Source organism: Elgaria multicarinata, chromosome 1 (assembly GCF_023053635.1).
Source record: "Elgaria multicarinata webbii isolate HBS135686 ecotype San Diego chromosome 1, rElgMul1.1.pri, whole genome shotgun sequence".
In the NCBI taxonomy this organism is placed as follows: Eukaryota; Metazoa; Chordata; class Lepidosauria; order Squamata; family Anguidae; genus Elgaria; species Elgaria multicarinata.
Genome location: NC_086171.1, coordinates 74378955 through 74403731, shown reverse-complemented (window position 1 = coordinate 74403731; position 24777 = coordinate 74378955). Strand labels below are relative to the sequence as shown.

The following is a 24777-nucleotide window of genomic DNA, read 5'->3' as shown; positions in this document are numbered from 1 at the left end:
CTAACGCTGCGCCGGGGGCATTCCCAGGCAGTAGGTGACCTCCCATTGGTCGCTGGAAGCCATGCAAGGGGCGGGTCTGGCCAGCCTAATGGTGCCGGAAAGCCTGCACTGCCTCCCTCAGTGAGGATTATTCGCCACCACCTTGCAGCAGTGATACTGCAGGGGGTGGCAGCGAAGTGGTGTTAACTTGGCACCATGAAAGCTGCCTCTAGGTGGTTTTAGGCTGAAGAGCCAAACTAGATGTTATACTCAATCAGGTGAAACCAGCCTTGGGAATAGTAAGTTTAAGTAAAGTCACCCATTTTAACCCTTTCACCTCTGACCATTTCCCCCCACCCAAAATGGTGCCCAGAAACTACTTTTCCAATTATGAAGGAGAAAAAGATACCCATACCTTTTCCCTCGTGGATGGAAAAGCAGGTTGGCAGCTCCATTTTGAGAAGAAAAATGCCAGAAGGGGAAAGGGTTCAACAGTTGACCACAGAAAACACACACTGCTTCCTCTATTCAAGATTGCAGTCTCCTGTCCTTATATAGTAGACTGACATGTTTGGGAACTACTAATAGGTCTCTGGGTGATTCACAGCAAATCTCCACAATATATTAACGAAATCAAGTAAATTTTTTAAAAAGAAAAGTTTCTGCCATGGGTGTTCTTCTGGTAACTGCTTAACTCTCAGTCTCAGTGTTCCAAATCTGTAAAATTGGTTGCTTTTGACCAGGGGGCTGTTTATACATGGGGAAAGCTCCGCGGTGGCTGTGGATCTGCGCTGCGTCGGTTAAACAATGCAAGCGTAGCTTCGCAGCCACCACAGGGCTTTCTCGTGATGCTGTGATTTGAAAAAGTCAGGGATTTACCCCAACGTTGTCAAATGGAACGACGTCAACACGGCACTTCTGCCATATGACATCACTCTGAGGTTATTTGCCAATTATGACATCTGCCCACCCCCTTAAGCTGTATAATGTCTAGCATGACCCTAACTGGAGTGGACTTAGGTTTGGATTTAGGTGGAGAACATTTCAGCCAATGCTAATATCTTTCAGCCTCAGTCCCTCATCATTAAAATGAAGTAACAATACTGACATATTTTTCAGGGCTGCTGTAAAAATTACTGAAATAGTACTTGTGGTTTCCATATTTTAAAGTGCTACATAAACGCTAAATATTCTTGTCGTAATTTACCTGCTAGAATGCAGATCTTGTATCTAGGAAATTTGGGTATAAATCCCAGCTCAAGTCTGGGAATAACCTGCTGCCCTTGGACAAGTTTGGTTTTGGTCCCTGATCAACAAAATAAGGAATTAAGACATAGGATACTGATGCAAAGATAAAGACTGGGAAACAAATGTGCTTATTTTCCAAGTGTTTTATAAATAGAACCATATGACAAGCCAGTGGACAGCCAATATAGGAAGATTTTGTTTTTATTCCTGAACTCTACTAAAAATAAATTAAGCCAGCAGGAAGTAGTTTCTTCCATGACATCCAAATAGGAAGGAGCTGTGTGCACCAAACAAGAATTCAATCAAAAATGTCTGGCAGCAGGGATGGTTAAAAGGATAAGACGTTGGGCTCAATTCTGCAGATTCATGGGTCAAGTCACTGAATTGTTTTGAACTCCACAACTGTGAAAAGGAATGAAACTCTCCCCCACCCTACCCTCCATTCAATTATTAGTAAGAACGCCATTAATAACTGGTGACATGAGTGTTTCCATAGTTCCTGAATGGTAGGTTAATATTCCATTCTTGATTCTGAGAAAAAGACAGTTATTACTGCTGTGTATGGACAAATCAATCTGTAGAGCAGTTTTCCTTTACCATTACAGCAGTACTAGCCCAAATTCTGCTTCAGTACCTTAATAACAATATAGGGCAGGATGAAATACCCTTATTGTAAAGTACAGTGGCTGTTTGTTCCTTTAAGTAAAAATAGTTTTGTCATATAGATTAAAGGACTGAAGAGGCGGAGCACTCACTGTCCAGAGACATTTATGCATTGTCTGGGTGCTTATTTATTTATTTATTACATTTTTATACCGCCCAATAGCCGAAGCTCTCAGATAAGCGCTCTTCCTTTCATTATTAAATCTTAGAAGCAATTCTAAAATTGCTCTGACAATAAAAGAATACTTGCTGAACAAGGTAGATAGTACAAGATAAACCGCATCTTAGAAGTAGATGCATAAATATATATAATAATTCACAACAAGCCTCACAACATATATATACAGAATGGTGATAGTAACAGGCAATAGTCACAGTTGTAATGACTCAGAGAGTCAAACCTGACAATCATTAATTATAATCATACTGACTGTCATTCCAAAGTTAATTTATCAATATACCTATAGACAGCTATTTCTAGGGTGTTTTTTTTATCGTTCTGTGTTACTCATCATGGGCACCTGTAATAGTCAGAGCAAAACACGCACACAAAAGCACTGGCTACAATTCAAGAGGCTAGTTGTGGCTTTTCCAGAATATAGTCTGAATCACTACAAAACCAGTTTAACCACAGACCGTAGAATGACAGAAAAACTGAATGTGGAAGGCAGTGCCAGGTGTATAATATTCTCATTTCTAGAGCTTATGGGCTTATTCATAAATATGCAAATATGGCAGTGTCATTTGTTTCTAGCTTCTCTGCTATAATGACAATTATCCAGGTTTGAAGATCATATTTCAAAGGTCAATTCACACATTGCCTTTTTCTAGGTTTAAAGCAAGATATTTTAAGAATCTACTTTAATATGTAAACATATGATGCTGCCTTATGCTGTCACACTGTTGGTGCATCTAGTCTAGTATTCATTACTCTAACTGCCATTGACTCTCCCGTGTTTCAGGCAGAGGTCTTTCCCAGACCAGCTAATTAAGCCTCTTTAACTGGAGATGCCAGGGATTGAACAAACCATGTGCTCTTCCACTATGCTGATAGCACCAAAATGGGTTGTATATCCCTATGAAGTATACCTTTTGGGCAAACCTGGACCTGCGACTCTACAATATGTTAAAAGGCTCTGAAAATCAAAAGCAGGGGGAGGGAGTTTCTTTTAATTTAATACAAAGGAGCTTTTGCCTGTGTGATTTTGGGAAATGGAAGAAAAATACTGATCCTGGCAAAAACTTTGAAAGGAAAGAAAGCCCAATGTAAAGATTTGTGATCCAGAGGTATTTGTCACATTTTGTTTTGTTATTTTAACACTGTTGCACTGACACAGCAGTTGGTAAGCCACAGCCAAAATACTGAATGGGTGACACAGAAAGTCTTAGGACTGTTCTATACATTTGTTTTTCAATGCAGGTAACAGACAAGTATGAAAAAGAAAGGAACTCCACCCTAATTTTAAAAAAAGAATCTGCTATGTTTTTATATATTCTATTATATACTAATGTTATACCATTTGGGAAGTTTGATTTTATTCTAGTTCTACAAGCTGATCATTCTGATGGCATTTTTTTCATATTCTGTAGTAGTCTACTACTGTGACTACAGGGGTTCAACAACATCTACTAGCAGGATACAAAGGATCTACCCAATTATTTCAGAACAGGGAAATAGCCTACATTTGATTAATTTCTTCCAGTGAACTGCGTGGGTTTTAAAAAAAAATTTTAATTTTCAAAAGAAATATTTTAAGGTAATTCAGACCATTTATTTGGCTAACTAGACATTAACATGCCCCTGGTTTGATTGATGAAAAAGCTTATATATGTTGCATAAATGGGAGTTTAAATCCTCCTGTTCAAAATAGATGTAAAATGCTCATTTATCAACTGGGCTGCTGACAAACAACATTTGCTACAGTTCATGATATAGGCACTTCAATTTCAATAGAAATCAAGAAAGAAAAACAAGCCTTACTTATTTACAGTGCAAGCTGATGCATGATTACTCAGAAGCAAGTTCAATTATATTAAATGGGGTGTATTCCCAGTTAAGTGTGCATAGGATTATAACCTTACCCAATTTTTTTAAAATGCCAGAGGGGTTCTCTTAAAAATAAAAAGCCATTTATCAGGGGGATTTGAAAAGACAAAATATGAATAAATTACTACATAAATAAAACACGTCTGCCTAGTTCTTTAAACAGAGGTGATACAGTAAATGAAACCAGTGATTCTGCTAAAAAGCCTTCAGAGGAAAAACATGATTTTTAACATTAATTTAAGTCCTTATTCATGTCATCTGAAATCAGCTGCTATTTTAGGAGTCTGTCATGGCACCTGCCTTCTTCTCAGTTTAGGAGAAAGGAAACGATTTTTAGAATAAAGATACCTCCTTTACTCCTCTTCAGGATGAGTAAACAGGTTTTTCTTGTGTTTTGTTTTAAACTAAATCTGAGTTTAGTTGCAGTTGCTCCTCTGAAGCAGGGCCCCTTGTCCATCTCTGCTTTTCTGAGCTCTAACAGTTGCCATGACTCTGGTACTTTCAACACTCCAAGGCTCTTGTCACAAAGGCAGATAAGCAGTGCCTTCCCAGAGCTGTCTCCAGAGCCGCTTAGGTGTCTGTTGACAGCAGCATTCAGAGGCATGGCTGCCCCACCTTGTGTGCGCAGATTGGACCAATCATCTGCTTGACAGCTGCTAACTGGCATAATGCCTGGGAACAAGGCAGGCTATTTACAGTTCAGTGGCAGCTGAACATGCTTCTGTTACAGCTGCTGGGCAAGCTTATGGCACCAATAAAGAGGAGTGTACATCGCTACTCTGATTTGTCAAGTTGCAACGCCAAATAGGTGCAGATACTGTGACCACAATATGAGGAACGGGGGGAGGGAGGCAACTTGCCTGCTTCACATTGCCAAAGCAATTCACCCATATCCATACGTTAATCCAGGGTCAATCAACCTTTTTGGATCATAGGCACATGTGACCTTTCTTTTTGAAGCCAAAGGCACATTTTCTTGTCCCGTTTCTTTGATTCCAACTTTTCTACCCCCTCCCCCTTCTTGGATTCTGACTTTTCTGGACCTTACTCCTTAGGACTGCTTCTGCTACCTGCTATCACTGTCACTTTGCCCATCCGCCGCTGCTTCTCCTACCAACCAGCTAGCCAGCCAGCCACATCACCTGCATCCTCCGCTTCTGAGGAAGCAGAAAGTTGCCCAACTGAGAGACGTCCTGCTTTCTGGCTGCAGATGTGAGAAGCAGCAGCAAGTGAGTAGGCAGATAGCGGAGGAAGGGCTCTGGCAGTGCGATCCAGTGGGCACACTCAGTGGTCCTGGCAAGGGTGCCAGTCTGCTCATGAGTGCCAAGTTGCCAGCCCCTGCCATAATCCATTCTGTGCTATACCTCCTGCACCACCATACTTCTTCAACATGGCTTCTCTTCCTGCTTAGGATGCCAGCTTGTAACCTGGATAACATCCATATACCTTTAAAATATATGGATGCAGAAGGAGACAAGGGAACTGTGGTTTCATCCCATCCATCCCTTAGTCTTTCTGTTCATAACAAATCTCTCTCTTCTCTTGTTTGCTGGGCAGCGTACTGCTTACCCTGGCAAGTGAAGGAGAGAGGTGAATAACAGGACTGGGGAAGAGCAAGCAGGAGAATGCATGGCTGCTTTAGAGGCATATGAACATTATTTCGGTTATAACATGGTGCCCTATACCAATCTTTCAATAATACTGTCCCTATGTTCCTGCAGCTTTCAACAAAGACTACTCCAAAAAGCTACTACCACAGGCATAAAAAATGTAGGTTTAAGAAGGAATACTCCCATTTGGAAGGGCAGAGATTTTTCTCTCCTGCTTTTTCTCTGCAACACAACATACAGTAGCACCTACTGAATAATGGAGACACCTTTATCCATGTCATTAAGCCTAAGGATCGCTGGCAGTTCTGAGTTCAGTATGGCATGTTTGAGTGTATTGCAAAACATACATTTGAAGAAAAAGCAGCCTCTATACATCCCCAGTCTTAAAGGTGGCATATTTTAAAAAACCCAAAGCTAGATGCATTCCCCCATGACTCTCCCTGGGCTGTCTTCACGGCACCAAGTTGGCACCACTCTGCCAGCAAACCCCGCACTATCGCTGGTGCGTGATGTCAGCAAGTCGTCTTTACAAGGGGAAGAAATGCGGGTTTTCCGGAAGCCATTAGGCTTGCTGGGCCCTCCCATCCCCCTCCTGAGGCTTCTGGCGACCAATAGGAAGTCGCCTTCCATCCGGGAACACCACTGGAGTGGCTCCGAGCAAGGACAGACCAGCAGAAGAGCTGGGCTGACCTCACTCTGACTGGAAAAGTCAGGGTAAGTCCCCAACTTTTCAGCTGCACATCTTTGCCTCTTCGCCCCAGGATGGCTTCGAATCTGCGGCTGCTTCATATGACCAATGCAGTGTGGATTTGGAGCCAGCCCAGGGCAAAGATGTTGTCAAAACAGCCCACCCACCCCAGTCTCATGGCTGTGCACATCTATTAGCAGTATCTGAGGAGAAGGTACATCTGGCTCTACTGGTAGATCTCTATATGATTTTCAGTAGATCAGCAAGGATTTCTGACTCCCATTTTTTAAAAATAGTAACAGAAATAAAATGATTCCCCTTCTGCCCTAAATTTCTCTGTTGAATTGGAGAAGGCTTGGGATAACTATGAGTGGATTTTTGTAGGTAAGAACTACGAGCTCCATTCAGTTCTGGTACTCCAGAAAAACCTCTGGGGTGTATAATTCTGTAATTCTATGTGTAAGTCTTTAGCACCCGCACCAGTTAAAAATAACAAAGATCCAGCAAGCCTGACATTTGCCCACCCCAGTCCTGATATACAGTTTCTTCATGGTACATTAGCATTATGTCTTGACTTACCTCTTTTCCTGTCCCATGCATAGAGCTCCTTTATCCCCAGTTCATTCAATGATTTTGTAAGTTCCAACTCCTCCCCACTGAAGGTATCTCTCAAGAGGACAAGGTATTCCTGACTGACCTCACACTTTTCACAAATGGCTGGGATTATACTCTGGAGGGGCACCTCGGGGCTCACTCGAACCACTGCCTTTTGTGTCTTGAGGTAATTTACTACCAGCCTCACGGTTTTCTGGGGAAAGCAAAATGGCAACAGAAAAAAGTCTCTATGAGCCACAGGACCTCAGCAGTAGAATTCAATCAGTAGACTCAAAACAGACGATTAATACTAGACAAGGAAAATAATAAAACATCAAGGAGTGTTCACATTCATTGAGGCAAAGGGGCACTATAGAGAAAGAATAGGATTCCTTAGAACATTTTTCTTGTAGGTCTTTATCAACACATTAAAATCACTTTTGAAATACTTGTATATACAATGCTGAAAAATATTAACTGAGAAGGAGAGGGATAACAATTATTCAAACCCCAGATTTAGAGAGATCAGGGACACACGAACTTACAGAAACCACCTGGGCCATAATGGCCCCTAGACTCGCTGCAATGTCTTTCATAAAGCAGTTACAAGACCTGCAGGTGAGAACCAAGCAGATTTTTCCTATTATGGAATAGAAATCTCCTCTCTTACTGCAAAACTAAACTAACTCTAAACTTCCACTAGGTGGCAGAGTTTTTCATTATGTTGCAACTTTGTCCTTTTTACCTTCTCTCTTCCAAAATTTAGCATTTGCAGTACGAAATGAGTATATAAATTAAATAAGATGTTTTCAAAGTGGGAAATGTAGGAAAGAGTTAGCACCTCGACTCCTGTATCTCTGAGAATACTCTTGTCAATGAATCAGCTGTCCCAGATGTGGCCATATGTATAACATTAAGCAACCAGATGGATAATCAGTGGACTCTCCCTGCAAAAGGCTTTTCTAGTGCCTAACTCAATCAAGCACCCAAGATCGTTCTTGTTACCGAATGGAAATCTCCCTCTACAACTGTCATCTTCCACCAGCAATTCTATTAGAAACACGGCTTTGTAATGCATAAACTGGCCTGCCGAAATTCAGCCATGAAACCAGGAGTCTAAGAAAAGGTTTCTATTCAGTCCGGGGTCTGAGCTATCGAATCTTCGTTTGAACAAGCTCAGGCAAGCCCAAAATTATCCCTTTTAGAGTCCTTTGCATGTATCCCTATAACTTCTCAGGCTGTAATCACAGAATCTGGCACATCCAGAAACTGCAATTCTGGTACACTGCTTGTTCCTTGTGATCTGCTCTTAGTACTCTCTCTCTCATTCTGGGGTCAAACCCAACTTTCCAGGCCCAAAGTCTTTGTACCTTCATTTCCTGTGAAGAACCCATTGCTGCATATAGGCATTTTCTACTTTAGTGGGGCTGCCCAAACACACTGGGAGCTTAGCAACTTGCCTGGCATGCTCAGAGGGCACAATACTGGAACTGCAGACCTTTGAGTTAGATCTTTTGGAGCTATGGGAAAGCTTGTGTTGATGGTTTTATGCTCAGTGATTTGCCTCTCCTGTGGCCAAGCTAAGAACTAAGGACATTTTGCTAAGGCATTGCTGTCCAAAGACAAGCTTCTCCTGCTGCCTCTGCATCCTGCTATTGCCCGTCCAACCAGCTTTAGGAATCAGCAGATGAAGTGGAAAGGTATGCCCCATTTACTGGGAGAATTCCCCATGAATTGAATACCAATTCTCACTGAAAACTTCCTACCCACCCTCCTCTCTCTCCTCACTTCTATAATACAGCAAGCTGGGTCCATTCTGCCATTTCCAAGAGCTGGACCATGTTGTTCCAATCCCTACTCATATCAATGACCTCTCCATTCCTAGCTTCTGTCTTCTCGCTCCTCTGTACCCAACTCCCAATAGCACTCAGGTTCTCTATTTGAATATACCTTCTCTTTCCCTTTATTTTCCTGATTAAAATGAGGGCTTCCGCCTCTGAAGTTGCATCCCAGAAACATCCTTTCCATTCAGTTTAGCTGTTACATGCCTGTGACTGAGTGACTGTATATGGTGCTATTCCCTATGACCTGGATGTACTTTTCATTTGTTTGTTTAAACATATATTACTATTCTTGAACTCCGTGTTTGTATGTGTGTGTGTGTGTGTGTGTGTGCGTGCATGCGTGCCCACTAGGTAAAAAGTATCAGTTGTGATTCACTGTGCCTTAAGTTCAAATATCCCTTCAACTCATAAGGTTATACAAAAGTCTACAGAGAATATGTGTTAACAACACTGTACTGTAACTTAACCAGGAACCAAGAAGTGGGCAATTATCTCAAGGCTTTGAGCATCAGAGACGGGTGGATTTTCATATTTCCCTACCGTCGCTTTGGCCTCCTGCTGCTGTCCCATAATAGTGACAGTCTCTTTACACCAGGAGAGAAAGAGGAAGCAGCAACGATCATGCCCCCGTCTTCATGGCGGTGCTTTGGCGCCACGAGGCGCCTTGCACCCACACTTTGAGTTCCTTCCCAGCATCTGCACAGGAAGGAAGGTAAGTGCGAATTTTCCAGCCTCGTGCCTCTGGAAAAGTTATTTTTTAAAAATTGGGGGGGGGAGGAGAGGAATGGGGCCGTTCCTCCCCCCCTTTTTATTTTATAATCTGTATCTGCGGAGCTCTGCAGATACAGGTAATAAAATTAAAAACTGGGGGTGGGGGAGGAACGAGGCAGCAGAGAAGGACGTGAGAAGGATTGGGCGAACCACTTCTCTTCCCTCTGGCTGCCCGTTCCTCCCCACCCCCATTTCTTTTTATTTTCATTATCTGTATCTGCGGAGCTCCGCAAATATAGATAATAAAAAAATTTAAAGGAGCGGGAGGCCCGTTTAAGGCCCGTTCCTCTCCTCTCCCATTTTAATTTTCTTTTTACTTTTCCAGAGGCGCAGGGCTGCCCATGGCATCCAATCAGGGGGTGTTTCCAGGGTTTGCCCCTGTATGGCTTCGCAATGGTGGCTGCGTCATTTAGATGACGTGCCGCTACTGCGAAGCAACCCTGGGGCAAACCCTTCATGTAGATGTGCCCCATGTGGCCCATTCAGGGGCTGTTTATATCGTGTCGCTTTTCCTGCACATAGCAGGAAATGGTGGCACATTCCATTAAAAAAAAGACAAATTAAAAGGGTCTATTTTGCAACGTAAAAATGAGCGGGAGGCACATGGGAGGTACGCAAACATCTGTAAGTGGGCAGTAGCAAGCCTGCGATAAAACGCTCATCTGAAGACACTCATTAGCAAACACAGCACTTGATTTAGCTACTGGACAAAAGGGAGGAACAGCTAAGACACCAGCCAAGTCCAGAATAAATTGTATGCACTCCCCATCTCAATAAGGCCATACTACTATAGTTGACACTTTTCAACCTATGGGATGCCACTGTCAGCTCAAAATAGACGTGCATTATCAATAGCCATTGCAACTGCTTCGTATGCCCAGAGTTCACGCTGTCTGTCAGATACGGCTGTCATTACACCCATAATGGTAAGACCACTATGGTTGGCTCTAAACCAAGTGTTAGTGATGTCAACATCATTCAAGATAGTAGATATGGAAAGAGGACTGTCCACACCATTCCTTGACATTGTGTAACAGGCAGCACAAAGTTCTGACCTCAGGAATCCTGGGTGGTGGCCGCTTAGTCTTTCCTTCAAGAACTTTCTCCTTCAGAAGTATCTTTTGTACATCCAGTGTCCCTATCAAAGTATTTGGCTTGTAATTCAAAGGCTGTTGAGTCCCCAAAGAATGCAGCTCAAGAGTGTGGTGGGCTGGATTTAAGTGGTGCCGGCTGCACAAGTCAACTAACAGGTCCATCACAGCTTTACTGTAAGAAAGAAAACATTATGGGGTCATTCAGAAACAGGTCAGCTAGAATAAATTGGGATTTTAATGCGGACAGATTTATTTATTTATTTATTTATTTATTACATTTATATACTGCCCCACAGCCGAAGCTCTCCGGGCAGTCCACAAAAGTCAAAAACAGCGAACATTAAAAACAAATATACCAAAAATTTAAAAGCATAAAAACAGCAATATCATTTAAAACAACTATTCTGGGGTCAGTTAAAAAAACTCAGCATATGTTGTTAACTGCCTGGGAGAAGAGAAAAGTCTTAACCTGGCACCGAAAGCATAACAATGTTGGCGCCAGGCGAGCCTCATTGGAGAAATCATTCCATAATTGGGGGCCACCACTGAAAAGACCCTCTCCCTTGTTGCCATCCTCCAAGCTTTCCTCTGAGTAGGCACTTGGAGAAGGACCTTAGATGTTGAGCATAGTGTATGGGTAGGTTCATGTCGGGAGAGGCATTCCAGGTATTGTGGTCCCAAGCTGTGTAAGGCTTTATAGGTTAAAACCAGCACCTTGAATGGGGCTCAGAAACATATAGGCAGCCAATGCAAGCAAGCCAGAATCGGTCTTACATGTTCGAACCTTCTGATTCCAGTTATCAATCTGGCCGCTGCATTTTGCACAATCTGCAGCTTTCAAATCGTCTTCAAAGGCAGCCCCACGTGGAGCACATTGCAGTAATCTAATTTGGAGGTTACCAGGGCATGGACAACTGAAGCTAGGTTATCCCTGTCCAGATAGGGGCATAGCTGGGCCACCAACTGAAGTTGGTAGAAGGCGCTCCATGCCACCGCGGCCACCTGAGCCTCAAGGGACAGAGATGGTTCTAGGAGAACCCCCAAGCTACGAACCTGCTCCTTCAGAGAGAGTGCAACCCCATCCAGAACAGGTTGAATACCCACTATCCGGTCAGAAGAACCACCCACTAGCAGCATCTCAGTCTTGTCTGGATTGAGTTTCAGTTTATTAGCCCTCAACCAGTCCATTGTCACAGCCAGGCACCGGTTTTAGCACATCCACAGCCTCACCTGATGAAGATGAAAAGGAGAAATAGAGCTGTGTGTCATCGGCATACTGATGACAATGCACTCCAAAACTCCAGATGACCACAACGGTTTCATTTAAGACTTTGGATGTGAGACTTTGGAACAATATCCACCATAATCCAGAATATCAAACTAGAACATGCTTTCAAAAGGCTCCGAAAATATTTCAAAATAACCATGGGGAATATTTCTCCATGTTCTAGCTGATACTTACCAAGCTCAAATGCATAAACCCTTCTTGTGACTGAGGTCTCCAAAAAACATTCAGATAGACAAATAACCATACATATCCTTGTCTTTTCTGGTTAATTTAAACACTCTTAACCGTGACTAGATGGCAAAGATGAAAAACACTTCTTTAAGAGAGGGTCATGGCCCTGCAGTTTTTCAAAAGTCAATTGTTCATCCAATACTGAAAAAGCTACCTTTCAATCCCTCAGATCTGAATAATCACCATTTAGTATCCGATATTCCATTTTAGGCAAGATTGGAACATGTAGTGTCATTCCAACTCCACGTTTTCCTGGATGATATTGATTATCTAGTTTCCTTCCAGTCAAGGTTCCAGCCTAATATGGGGACTGAAACTGACTTGGTTGCCCCAATGCATGGTTTACATCAGGAAATGGACAAGGAAGTGTAACCATGTTGGATTCTACTGGACCTCTCGGCAACATTCAATGCAATCGACAATGGTATCCTTTTGTGCTGCCTTTCAGGGATGATTTTGGGAGACAACATATTTAAGTGGCCCACTCATTCTCTGAGGTCAGGTCAAAATAGGTAATGCTGGGGAACAGTGTTTCTGCCACTTGGCCTCTGGGATATCAAAGGTTGTCATCTTTTACCCTATGCTTATATATATGCACACACACACGTGCACACACACACCACATATACACATCACACGTAGACATTTATTAAGTTTGTTATATAACCAATACAAATGGAGGAGGGGCTAATGGACATTATTCAATGGGGTGCAATCATTAAAGTACATTATGTTATGCTAGCGTAAAATACTCTAGCACAGTGCCAATAGTGTTAACTGGTACACCGATTTCCCAGTTGAAGTACTGTCATGGAATCAAGTTCTATTTCATCTTCATCTCTCTGAAATTTATTTCACCTAAAATATGTTGCATTTGTCAACTTGCTTTGTCAACTTGTGCTCAGATTTGAGTATAATGGATTTCTGGCTTTTTTTCTTTTCTTTTACACAATAAAGGCGTTTTTTCCAGTAAAAGTTTAAAAAACTAGTTGAATAACTCAAGATGGTACCAACCATTCTATTTAAAGACTCATATATTTGGAAGGAAGTGTGCTGACAAATGTTGGGGAGTGTGGAATATTGTACATTGGGAATATTACCTCAATAGTTATGACCAATGCTCAGTGTTAGATACCAGGGTAACGGGAAAAATTGGTGTCTAATATACCAAAGACAGATCACACCTCAGCCTCTATGAACAATTTTATGTGTAAATGAAATCTAAAAAAACAAGACTTTTCCATGCCTGACTTATAGATTTTGTACCATGTGTTCTACACCTTTTCAGTTATATTATGTGTAAATGAAATCTAAAAAAAACAAGACTTTTCCATGCCTGACTTACAGATTTTGTACTGTGTGTTCTACACCTTTTCAGTTATACTCTTAAAAATTATTACAATGCATTATGTATTTGTTCTGGTCATTATAATTCCTTTTGGGTCTTAATCAGGCAAAAGGTGTCAAACTTATAGTCCCAAACAAGTATCATGTATTTCCAGATAGTTGTCTTAGACAATCAAGGTGCTTTTTTCAAAGAAAGCTCTCATTACCGATTGTCATCATGGATAATTATTTTATTAGGGTCATAGGATATTTTTTAAAAAAGGCTACCTCATTTATTCATTCCAGATAGTAATGAACAACCCTTTTGGCACACGGACTGATTAACCTAACCAGGATCTTAATCCATAGTGTGAAACTGGTTAATAAACTGATATAAAACCACCATCTTTCAACCTAACTCTACCTCATGTTGTGAAGAGAAAATGGGATAAGTTCCCACTTACACTAAGATCCTTACAGGAAGAATCCAAAAATGTAATATATAAATACATCATCTCTAGATAAAAGCTATTAGATGGTTGGACTATAGAGGGTTCTTCTTAGAGAAGTGAAGGCCCAGAAAAATTTGGGGGAGGGGGTGTCTTGTCCCATCCCCCTGTTTTTTTCCTTAGGACCATTTTTGTTTTTTTCTGAAAAATTGAAAAAATTGAACTGCTTTGGATTATTAAATATTTTTGTTTAGAATTTCAGACAAATTTAAGGCAAAGTATTGTTACTGAGCTTTTACTTTCCCTAAAGGACTTCTAAAAACTGTGTAATAAGAACACTTTTACAGAAAGACTACAGATATAAAACATCTGGAAATAATGAAACGATGGGGGAAATTGTTTTTTTTTAATCCTATCTGTAAGATTTACAGCATAATTATTTCTTTCATTCCTTATTAAAATTATTGATATAAAGTATATTTTACCAATAGATTTTTATACTCAATCAACAGGAAGAATGAAAACAAATTTTACTTCCCAGATTATTGAAGTTCTTTAAAATCTAAAAATAAATAAAAGGAAAACGTTGCATTTCAAAGCTCAGGCAATGGAACTTAAAGATCAGACAATATTTTAGCAAATAGTCCCACAACATAAATGGGTAAGCTATTTTCACTCTGTTTTCAAAGAACTCAACTCCAACACAAATTATTAAGAACCTTTCCTTGAGTTAGATATGTAGCTCAGGGGCAGGCAAATGTTTAGGGCCTATTGGCACATGTAGCAATTGAAGAAACTGCCCGGACTCCACCACAAAATGGCTGCCACAGAGGCTTGTCACCCTAACCCATTCCAAAAGACTGAGTATAAGTCAGAGGTGACATCTGGGTCCTAACACACTAAACAACTCCATGGAATCCACAGTTTTCAATGCCAAGCAGAAACCATTTCACAGAAGGCAAACTGTTTTTCTCCGCACCCTCTGCCAGCTCTAGATGACCAGCCATACACTCACTCTCTCTCATACCCCAGCTCACCACCCACAGACACGCTCTCTCCAGCACATACACACACCGCAAACTCCCAGTCATGCATCCAAAACTTTGCTCAACACAGGCTGGTCACACACATTAATCCAGGACAGTACAGATCTAAATCCTAATTTTAGTTTTGACAATACCTTGGGTTAGTTAATAAGGGGAATTCTTCATATTTTCCTTGACTGCTATTCCCTACCCTATGCATCACCCCACCCTCAAAATGAACACAAACTTATTTACTCATACAAATCTATTCCAACACAGGCAAGGCCATTTACATTGCAAATAGCTTAAGACAAAAAACAATGAATGTTCAGGTGGTAGACATTAAAAGGGAATACAGGAAGATTCAACACAATAGAACACTGTAAGTAGAGCCCTGCTAATAAAAATGCCAACTTAAAATCCCTCAGATATTTCCTAGCGAAATTGTTCTCTGCCAGAATACAACCTTCTAACTTCTCAAACTTTTATCATTTCAAAGTGATAATATTTTACAATCACTCTCATCCTTCTAGTATCTCACCAATTGAGATATACTTTACAATTAAACAGTAACTAATTTTGTTGTTTGCAATTATTCCAGAAATATTTGAGCACTAAATATATATTAAAGGACTGAAAAAATAGGAATGACATATATTGATATATCTATTATTATTATTGTATTATTATTATTATTATTCGTAATTACATGTTTATACACTGTATATGTCAAGAGACATCTGAGCCTTACTCCAACATGGGATAAATTAAGATACTTCAAGGTACAAAATTGAATTTTGGTACACATCTTAGGCCAACTTATTAAGAGAAATCTGAAAATGTATGGCATTTTTGTTTCTTGCTTTAAATTTGGGATAGGAATTCTACCTCAGATTAACAGCTGGAACACCAGCCTAAGCTAATAAAACACACTTCTAGTCATTCTACAACCCATGAGCATCCTTCAAGTAGGGATATACAATTTGTTTCTGTTCCAGTCACGCAAACATGTCCTATTTACAATTCTGAAAGTGAGCAGCAGTGGGTTTTTTTAAGAGATGTTTGGAAATACCTGAATTTGCAGTTACATTTGCAATGTGGGATACACACTTTTCAAAGAAATATGCACAGAGGTGCGCACTTTTACTGTTGAAAATGAGCAACGAGCCAAAAAGAGCTTCATTTCTGAAGAATTTAGGTGAGATCAAAAACTGAGGGTTCTCCCATCCCTGTCATCAAACTTCTTAGGTGGGGAACAGACATCCATCCATCTCCTGGCAAAGATTGGCCATTAGTGCAAACAAGGCAGTTTCAGTTTCATTATTATTATTATTATTATTATTATTATTATTATTATTATTAACATTTGTATAACACCCCAAAGCCGAGGCTCTCTGGGTGGTTTACATAGGATAAAAACAATTAAAAACAATATACAAAAATTTTAAATCACAAAAACATACAATTTAAAATCACAAAAACATACAAAAACAAACTCAGGCTAATTATATATTGCTAAATGCCTGGGAGAAGAGAAAAGTCTTGACCTGGTGCTGAAAAGATAACAATGTTGGCACCAAGCGGGCCTCAGCAGAAAGATTGTTCCACAATTGGGGGGCCACCACTAAAAAAGCCCTCCTTCTTAGAGCAGAATTTAGACTGGAAAGTATCAAGATCAGAGGTTTATCAAACTGTGGCCTACAAGTGCCATTCAGATGGTTTGTGCAAGGTTGCGGGACAATTAAGAATATTTGTAATTGTCCCTGCACTTGATTTACTTTTTCTGGTGACAGAGGCTATTTTGACTAGGGCTGGATTATCGAAAAGGCTAACATGGTCCTGGCCTAGGTCCTCCTGTTTTCAAAAGATGGTGCTGGGGCAGTTTAATATTTCCCTAAAAATAGTATTTCCCAGTTAAAGGGGCCCTTCTCAGCAGTCGGGCCTAGAGTCCATAATTTTCATAATATGGCTTTGGCTGTGGTGGTGATGATGCTAGCAAAGGAGAAAATAATGTTATTAAAATATGAGTAATTCACATGCTTTGTTTTGTAGAACAAAATACATTTATTAAGTGGGACACCAAGAACTCCATAAATTTTCAAGTGGTCTGCCAAAAAAATAAGTTTAAGAATTGCTGATCTAGATAATCAAGTTAAATAGAGAAATTTAGAGCTTGGTGACCACAACACACTTGCGCACCTCACCATGGTCGATAGCTGATTGGCCACCGTGTGAACAAAGTGCTGGACTAGTTGGACCTTTGGGCCATATCTACACCAAGCAGGATATAACACTATGAAAGTGGTTTGAAAACAGCCGTCAGTCACTTCAGTACCACTATAAAGCAGTAGTGTAGATCTTGCCCTGGTCTGATCCAGCATGGCTCTTCTTATGTTCTTTTGAGCTCCTAACCCAATATGTACTGATGGGTTATAAATAGTAGAAGAAAAGGGGAACATGTGCTTACAGTGAACACTTGTTTAAACCTCCCTCATCAAAATATTTATAAGGGGCAGAGAAATAGAACTACAATTTGTGTTTGAAAGCCTTACCTCCCCTGCACAGTATTATTCTGTTCTTCTCCATCTGGAAAAATCACTGTGACGTCCACCATTCTGCTAATCAGATTTTCCTTCATATTTATCGCACCCTGATCAGGCAGCATTCCAAGGTCTGTGGTTAAATTGTGTCCATTATTGCTTTTACAGGCTATAGGAGGTTGGTTTGGTGGAGGGGGAGCACGGGCCTTCATTTTTCGCCTGAAAACAAAAGACAGTGGAAAGTTGATTGGTTGGTTTTATTTATGCTGCGTAAGAGCAGTTGATACCATCTGCCCAGGAGAGAAGTCCTTGCTCTCTTTTTGCACTAGCTGCTTGAATAACCTAAGCTACTAATTGGTAACACACTTCCAAGATAGGAGGACTATTTGTCTATGGCCACAGCAAGCCCAGAGAAACAAAAGCAACAAGAACCCCACTGTTCTCTCAGCACCTCCAACAGCTTCCTCCACCAAGAGTTTTGTATGTCAGGCGTTGCTGATACAATCTGCATAGTGAGACCTACAATCCTCAAAGAATAATGTGTATGAAGCTCTAGTTTTTTAAAAAATAAGTTGAAGTTATTTTAGGGTGTTTTAGTTTTACCGGAAGTTACTACGCAAACCATTTTGAGGATGGTTTATTGAAAGGCTGTATAAATGAATAGATAGACTAATACTGATTAGAGTCTTTTTGTGCTCAAGCCTATGTAGAAAAACCCAAATTAGCTTATATTAATATACGCATGCATGAAAGTAAAATATATGATAAAAATAACCACTGTCTTCTGGATAGAATAATTCCTGGTTCAAACTAAGAATAGAACGGAGTGACTGGAAACCCGAAGATACTTGATTAGAACTCCACACTGCAATGTTTTGTTACAGGGCTCCACTTGTAAATAATCTAATCTAAATCATAATAAATGATGAAATGCCTTCTTGCTTCCAAAAACCTAGGTGGCTTATGTGTAAGAGTTTCTTTGAGCAGTCACCTGTGCAGTCACACACATTGTCATGACTCCAGATCCTGCCAGCACACACATTCTGGCAAACTGACAAAAGACACCCAAATCAGTGAGACTTATTTATAGCATGAAACCCCAAGGCAAAAGCCTAATGGTTACACACTTCAGAAATCATATAGCAGATGGTCAGTAGTATAGGCTCTATGTAATAGCAGAACAGTGCAGTCAAAAGCTAAAAACTACAATCTTGACAGAGATCCACACAACAGGTCTCCCCGCTGAAATTTGTGAGGCTCAACACACAGGGGAAGAGGCTCAGGATTCCTGGGGTCATCCTTCCCAGGCAAACAAAGGCAAGAGTCAGTAACCTGAATGATTCCTGAGGTCAACCTTCCCAGGCAATCAAAGACACAAATCCCCATAAACAGCACAAGGAACTAGAATGATTCCTGAGGTCATCCTTCCCAGGTAATCAAAGGCAAGTGTTCTAGCAAAGGCCCAAACCAATTCACACACAGAGAGAGAGACTTCATCCAACCTAGAACCTTTGTTGGGATCTCTGCGCTACATATAGTATGCGAGGCCTATTAAGTCTTAGAGTAAGAACACATATGCAGAGAGTTCCATGCCATAGCTTTTGCCTTGGTAACTCCACGCTGCATGAGTTTAGGCAGAGAAAAGTCCAAGAGTCAAGATCAAACCCAGCCTGCCAGCTCTCTGGGCTAACAACAAGAATGACACATATTCCATAGCAACACGAGAGTTCAAAGTCTATGAAAAGCATCACAGTACTTCCCATGTTAAGTCGTTAGCAATCCAAAGTTCCAATTAGAAAGACAGTCCATGTGCAGAGTGCCTTCAATGGCTCAAGCAATGATGGATCCAAACAGAGAACATTTGGGGCAATGAAGACAAGAGGGGAAAACTATGACTGTAAGACACTTCATCTGGGCTACTTGCTAGACAAGGGCTTTTGGCCTTTCAGCAAGGCCTCTGTCCAAACATGATGTCACTGCTCAGCCATTCAACGGTGACCCTTCTGAAAATCCCACCCCACTTTTGTTACGTTCTCACAGAGAGCTTCTGGACTTCCCCCCTGTTAAAGCCAACTCCGCAAGTAGACATGGAGTAGAGCGATTCCCCTCTGATCTGATCTGAGAACGCTGACAGAGACAAACGCATACAGATTCTGACATTCCACAGGCTGAAACACTTCCAGACTACTTCTAGCCAACTCCTGGCTATAATTTACAAGGTCCACTGCAGTGCTGAAGCTGGGTCCTATCACACATATGGGTTCTACACCTGCACCAACTTTGGAACCTTACATAGCAGTTTTGGGGAACATTTTTTCTGTCAGGGGCTACATGCCAGTAGTGAGCAGGAACCTGTACTGATCACTCATAATTGAAACACTGATACTCTGCTATGAGCAATAAAACAAAGTTAGGGAATTATCAAAGCCTGACAACCTCTCTAGTCTTTACTGGGACTTTGATACTTAGCCCCAAATTTGTTAGGAAATTCAAATTCAGAAGCCAAAACCTTTGATACATTAAAGCAGCTTTCTCCTACCTGGTGCACTCCAGATGTTTTAGACTACAACTTCCAGCATTCCTGACCATTGGCCATGCTGTCTGGGGCTGATGGAAGTTGATATCCAAAATATCTAGAAGGCACTAGTTTGGGAAAGGCTGTATTAAGAGCTGTTTTCCTGCATGAGTTTGCAATATGAATACTTCCTTTGCATAGATGTAAAGTGACAATAAAGCCCACATTGGAAGAAAATCATGTCCAGTGCATTCAGACCAGGGGATAGCAGACACAGAATGAACATCATTGCTTCAGTATGTAGACCCGAAACACTTCGTCCAACTGTTTGTGTGACTGTGTGCTCAAAGTCCGTCGTGATAATAACTTCTTTTGAAAGCATTACAAGATTTAGCTTTTCTCAAAAAAAAAAAATTGCACTACTCATACAAATTCTTGGAGAGGAGCAGAAGAGAGGATACCTATGCAAAGTATTTTCCCATATAATTTCAAGCTGCTACACAAACAGAATTATTGCTTATTCTGATGGATGCTAAAATTCTTCAATGTTTTTCTAATGTACTGCTATGCTAAACACTCAGGTTTGAGCTTGCAAACCAAGTTGATTTCTGCAACATCCTTGCGGGGGGACGGGCATTCTGCTGTTAAACAATGTCATTAAGTATTCAAGTGATAATATACAGCTAGACCATGTCATTGATGACAAGCTAGGTTTGACAACAAGGAGAACTAAATAACATATTTCTAATACAGAAAGCAACCTGTTGGCAATAGATGTAAATCGTTTATAATATCCCCATAAAAAACCCCTGGACATGACACAAAATACAAAAATGAAGTTTAACTCTGTAACCTTAATCTACATCAGATTTTTATTTATTTTATTTATTATGTTTCTATACTATAGTTCGCAAAATTAAAACCACAAAATACAGTATTAAATACAATATAACATTTTAAAGTTTAAAACTACAATATAAAAGTAAACCCTAGCAGCAACCCAGAGATTTCAAATCCAATAACAGATTTAAAAAAAAAACAGAACTGTGATTCAAAACATCTGGAGGGCAGAATATTGGGGGAAGGTTGGGATAGGGATATCTAATGGGATATCTTGCAACGTGATTCACCAAACTAGAAGTCCCAGGATTTGCTGCCGGGTGGGGGGGGGGGGGAGGTCAGCAAAGGACATGACGAACTGGTATAACAGTGATATATATTTAGGTAACTCTATTCTGTCAAATGTATTTCCCTAACACATTCGTAGTCATGATCAAACTGATGGCAGCAAGCACAAGAAAACAGAATTTCACACCAATCTTATACATATACATCTTTATTATGCAGCCAATATCATCCATTACAGCATCCAGTAAGATATATTAATTGCAGTTCTGTTAATACATCGGGATAAAAATTATATCGGCATATAAAAGATACAAAACCACGGCTGAAAATATGTCAAATAAGCTAAACCATATTGTTTCTTTTATTGCATAAAATGCTCTACATCTCCTTATATAAGTTATGTTTGCAAAGGTTAAATGTATTTATACCATTGTACTATAAATTGAGCAATGCTGATACATAGCTAATAAAAACACATTACCTGCTAATATTATCTTTCTTCTCAGAATAAATGTCTTAGCAGAAGATACCCCAAAAGGAAAAACAATGGTACCTCAGAAACTAAACAGCATGAGTACAATTTCCAAGATATGCAAACACTCAGACTGTGGAATGCATTAAGAACTAGTCAAAGCCCTTTGGACCGATACTTGTTTTAGTTATCTATTAATAAAGATCACCAACAATATAACCTTGGCATACCAAGCTCAACTAAGGAACACACAAATGGCATCCTACATGATGCTTTATAAATAGCACACAACATTCCGTTTTAGAGCCAGCTTCATAAAGCACAGTTAACACTGATAGTACTATATATGAAGATGAAATTAAAAACTGCAGCAAACCCAAGATTTCTACCTTCAGCATACAAAACTTGTGACCTCAACAAATAAAGCTTTTAGTGAAGTACCCAAGAAACTGGTGTCTTGGTCTTTTAACTGGATTTGGGGACAAGTATATAAATGTGTGTTTGGGGGGGTGGGGGGGTTACGTATATACTTGCTTATTTCCTTCAGTCTCTTGCAAGTAAGTGAGCAGAACTACACTATACACAACCTCATGTATTTGAATGGCATTAAACAGCATCCCAAACATACATGCGGTGAGAATTTTGCTAGATAGGAATACTACTTATAGAATGTTCTGTTAACATGAAGTTATTTAGGAGGTGAAGTTTTCATACCAAGTCTTAGGCACAAAGGTGGCTGCAGCCACCTTTGTTATTCAACAAGAAGTCTGTTGCCCAAACTCCTTGTTCTCCTTGTACCTGGCTCAAGTACCACAAGTGAACCTGGGTGGGTGAAAAGTGCCTGGGATAAGGTTTCACAGAGAGGCAAGAGCTGTCCTCCTTTTACTTGAATGCAACTACTACTGCTTTTTGCATGATCAGGGAAGTCATGGAATTAAACATGGCTGCCTTGTCACCATCATGGAACTTCGACTCAAATTCTACTTTAATGGAAAAGCAACTCATCAAAGTTCCAATGTTAGGACGTACATTAAGAAGCCAAATAGTAGGGCCACATTCTTTGTGTACCCTTATGGAAGAGCATATACAAAAGGACTCTGGCAATAGAATTATCCATTCCTTGATTTGTTTATGATTGTTCAACAGATAAATCAACAAAATTAAATTAAAATCTGATAGTTGCCCTGTGTAAACTCATGTATATTCTGCTGGTCAAGGGACAACTGGTCAGAGTCTACCATTTTTAACACTGATGTTTTTGAAGTATTTATTATTATTAATGACTAACAGTAGCAATAACATGTTCTCAGTAATTTTATTACACTGAACAGTGCAGGCATAAGATGTTAATATGTTACCTGAAGTCTGTGAAAAGAGATGCATGTAAAGAGGGATGTAGATGTATGCAAAGATTTCCTTTTAGAAAGCTGCTTTCCTGATATTCTGGATTGGTGGTGCAAAATTATGAAGGGTTGCAAAGAGATGATGTTTTCTAAGCATTAATAGCAGGCAGGTTCCCTGCACTTAGAATATCCCTCATGAACATAAGAGCCATCCTACTGGATCAAACCAAAGGCCCAGCTAATCCAGTATCCGGTTTCCCACAATGGCAAACCTGATGCTTACAGGAAGCTCAGAAGCAGGACATGAGGACAATGACCTCTCTGGTAGTTGTTACCCAGAAACTGGAATTTAGAGCCATTCTGCCTCTGTTCCTACAGGTAGCATATAGCTTTGAATTTATTATTTTATTTATTTACAGCATTTCTATACCACCCAAGAGCCGAAGTTCTCGGGGCAATTCACAAAATAGATCTTCATAAAATATCAGAACAAAATAAAACAAAGTGTAAATACTGAAGAAAAAAGAAAACCAGCTACAGATTAAACCCAAAGTAAAACCATCAGCAGCACTAAATTAAAAAATGCTTAAATACATTTTTTTTTTAAGTGAAGGTCTATAAATCCTGAGGAAATAAAAAGGTCTTCACATGCTGCCAAAAAGGCCACAACACAGATGCCAGGGAGCCTCTGTGGAAGAGCCTCCACAATTAGGGCATTTCCACCCTCACATTAGTAACCAACCACCTCACTTCATTTGGCTGTTAGATAACCTGGCCCCAAGCCATTTAAGGATTTAAAGGTTCTGGGCAGTTTGAATTGTGCCCAGAAATGGACTGGAAGCCAATGAAGATGACAATGCACTGCCATACTGTACAGTCTCTGTTAACTATCTCGGACCAGTTGAAGTTTCCAGACCATTTTGAAAGGCAGCCCCATATATAACGTAATTCCATTCATTGTTTAAAAGATTGCTACTAGCATGGCAAAAGGTCACAAGTGAATTATCTGTAGCAGGTAGGGCTGGCTGGAGATGGCACATGGCGGTTGAGGGAGAGCAAATTCTTAGCAATTGTTATGAAAACCCTGTATCCCACGTAGACTACTTCTGCATACCACCAGAACCAGTGGAATGGACAAGTGGGAAGTGTGATAGGCACCACACAATACAATGGCTACTGTGGATGGGGGCATGGCTCGTTACAAATGTTGGAAGCAAAAATGGAATTTAGGGCCTCTAAACCTCACCTGTGCAACCAGCCTGCACCTCCATAAACAGACTGATCCCATGCATGTTTACTCACATGTAAGTCCATTTAATTCAGTGGTGTTTACTCCCTGGAATGTGTGTTTAGTATTGGAGCCCAAGAAGTTGAAGGAATCCAAGTTACATGAAAAATTGAACAGAACAGAGAAGGTTCTGATGATTTACAACTTAAGTGCAAGTAAGAACACTTTGATGTAATTCCCATTAAAACTGGCTGCACTTGTTGGATATACGTTCCACTAGACAGAATGTACAATTTTATTGGAAGAACAGTGGAAACAAGCAGCTTTTCCTAAAAAGCAATTCTTGAAGAGCAATCAGAAGTAAATCCCATTGAGTTCAATGGTGCTTATACCCAGGAAAGCATGCATGCAATTGCAACCTAAAATTTCCTGAAGAAAGGCATTTGAGGCTCAACATGGGATGAACATTAAGTACATCCTATGAATATTTAGATAGGAAAAAGTCCTACAACTCCCCATATGCCCCTGCTGGCTCATATATGATGGGAGTTGTAGGACTGTTTCCTGTCTAAGCATGCATAGGATTGCACCCTAAAGGATTTTTTTTCCACTAAAGATACTTTCAACCACTGCTAGCATAGGGAGATGGTACATAAAAGTAAAGCTCAGTTCAGTAGAAAACAATCCTAGCATT

General features: G+C 40.3%; 1 protein-coding gene across 3 annotated transcripts in view; it reads right to left on the bottom strand.

Annotated features, from left to right (window-relative positions):
• The window catches only part of COBL (cordon-bleu WH2 repeat protein), a 162201-nt gene that overhangs the window by 101162 nt on the left and 36262 nt on the right, over window positions 1–24777 (bottom strand). For all 3 annotated transcript variants that reach the window (XM_063130343.1, XM_063130358.1, XM_063130350.1), the window contains exons 2-4: window positions 17410–17616; window positions 10500–10710; window positions 6815–7043 (exon numbers count right to left, since the gene is read on the bottom strand). In XM_063130343.1, coding sequence (XP_062986413.1) covers window positions 6815–7043; window positions 10500–10710; window positions 17410–17616 — 647 coding nt within the window. The remainder of the gene's footprint in view (window positions 1–6814; window positions 7044–10499; window positions 10711–17409; window positions 17617–24777) is intronic.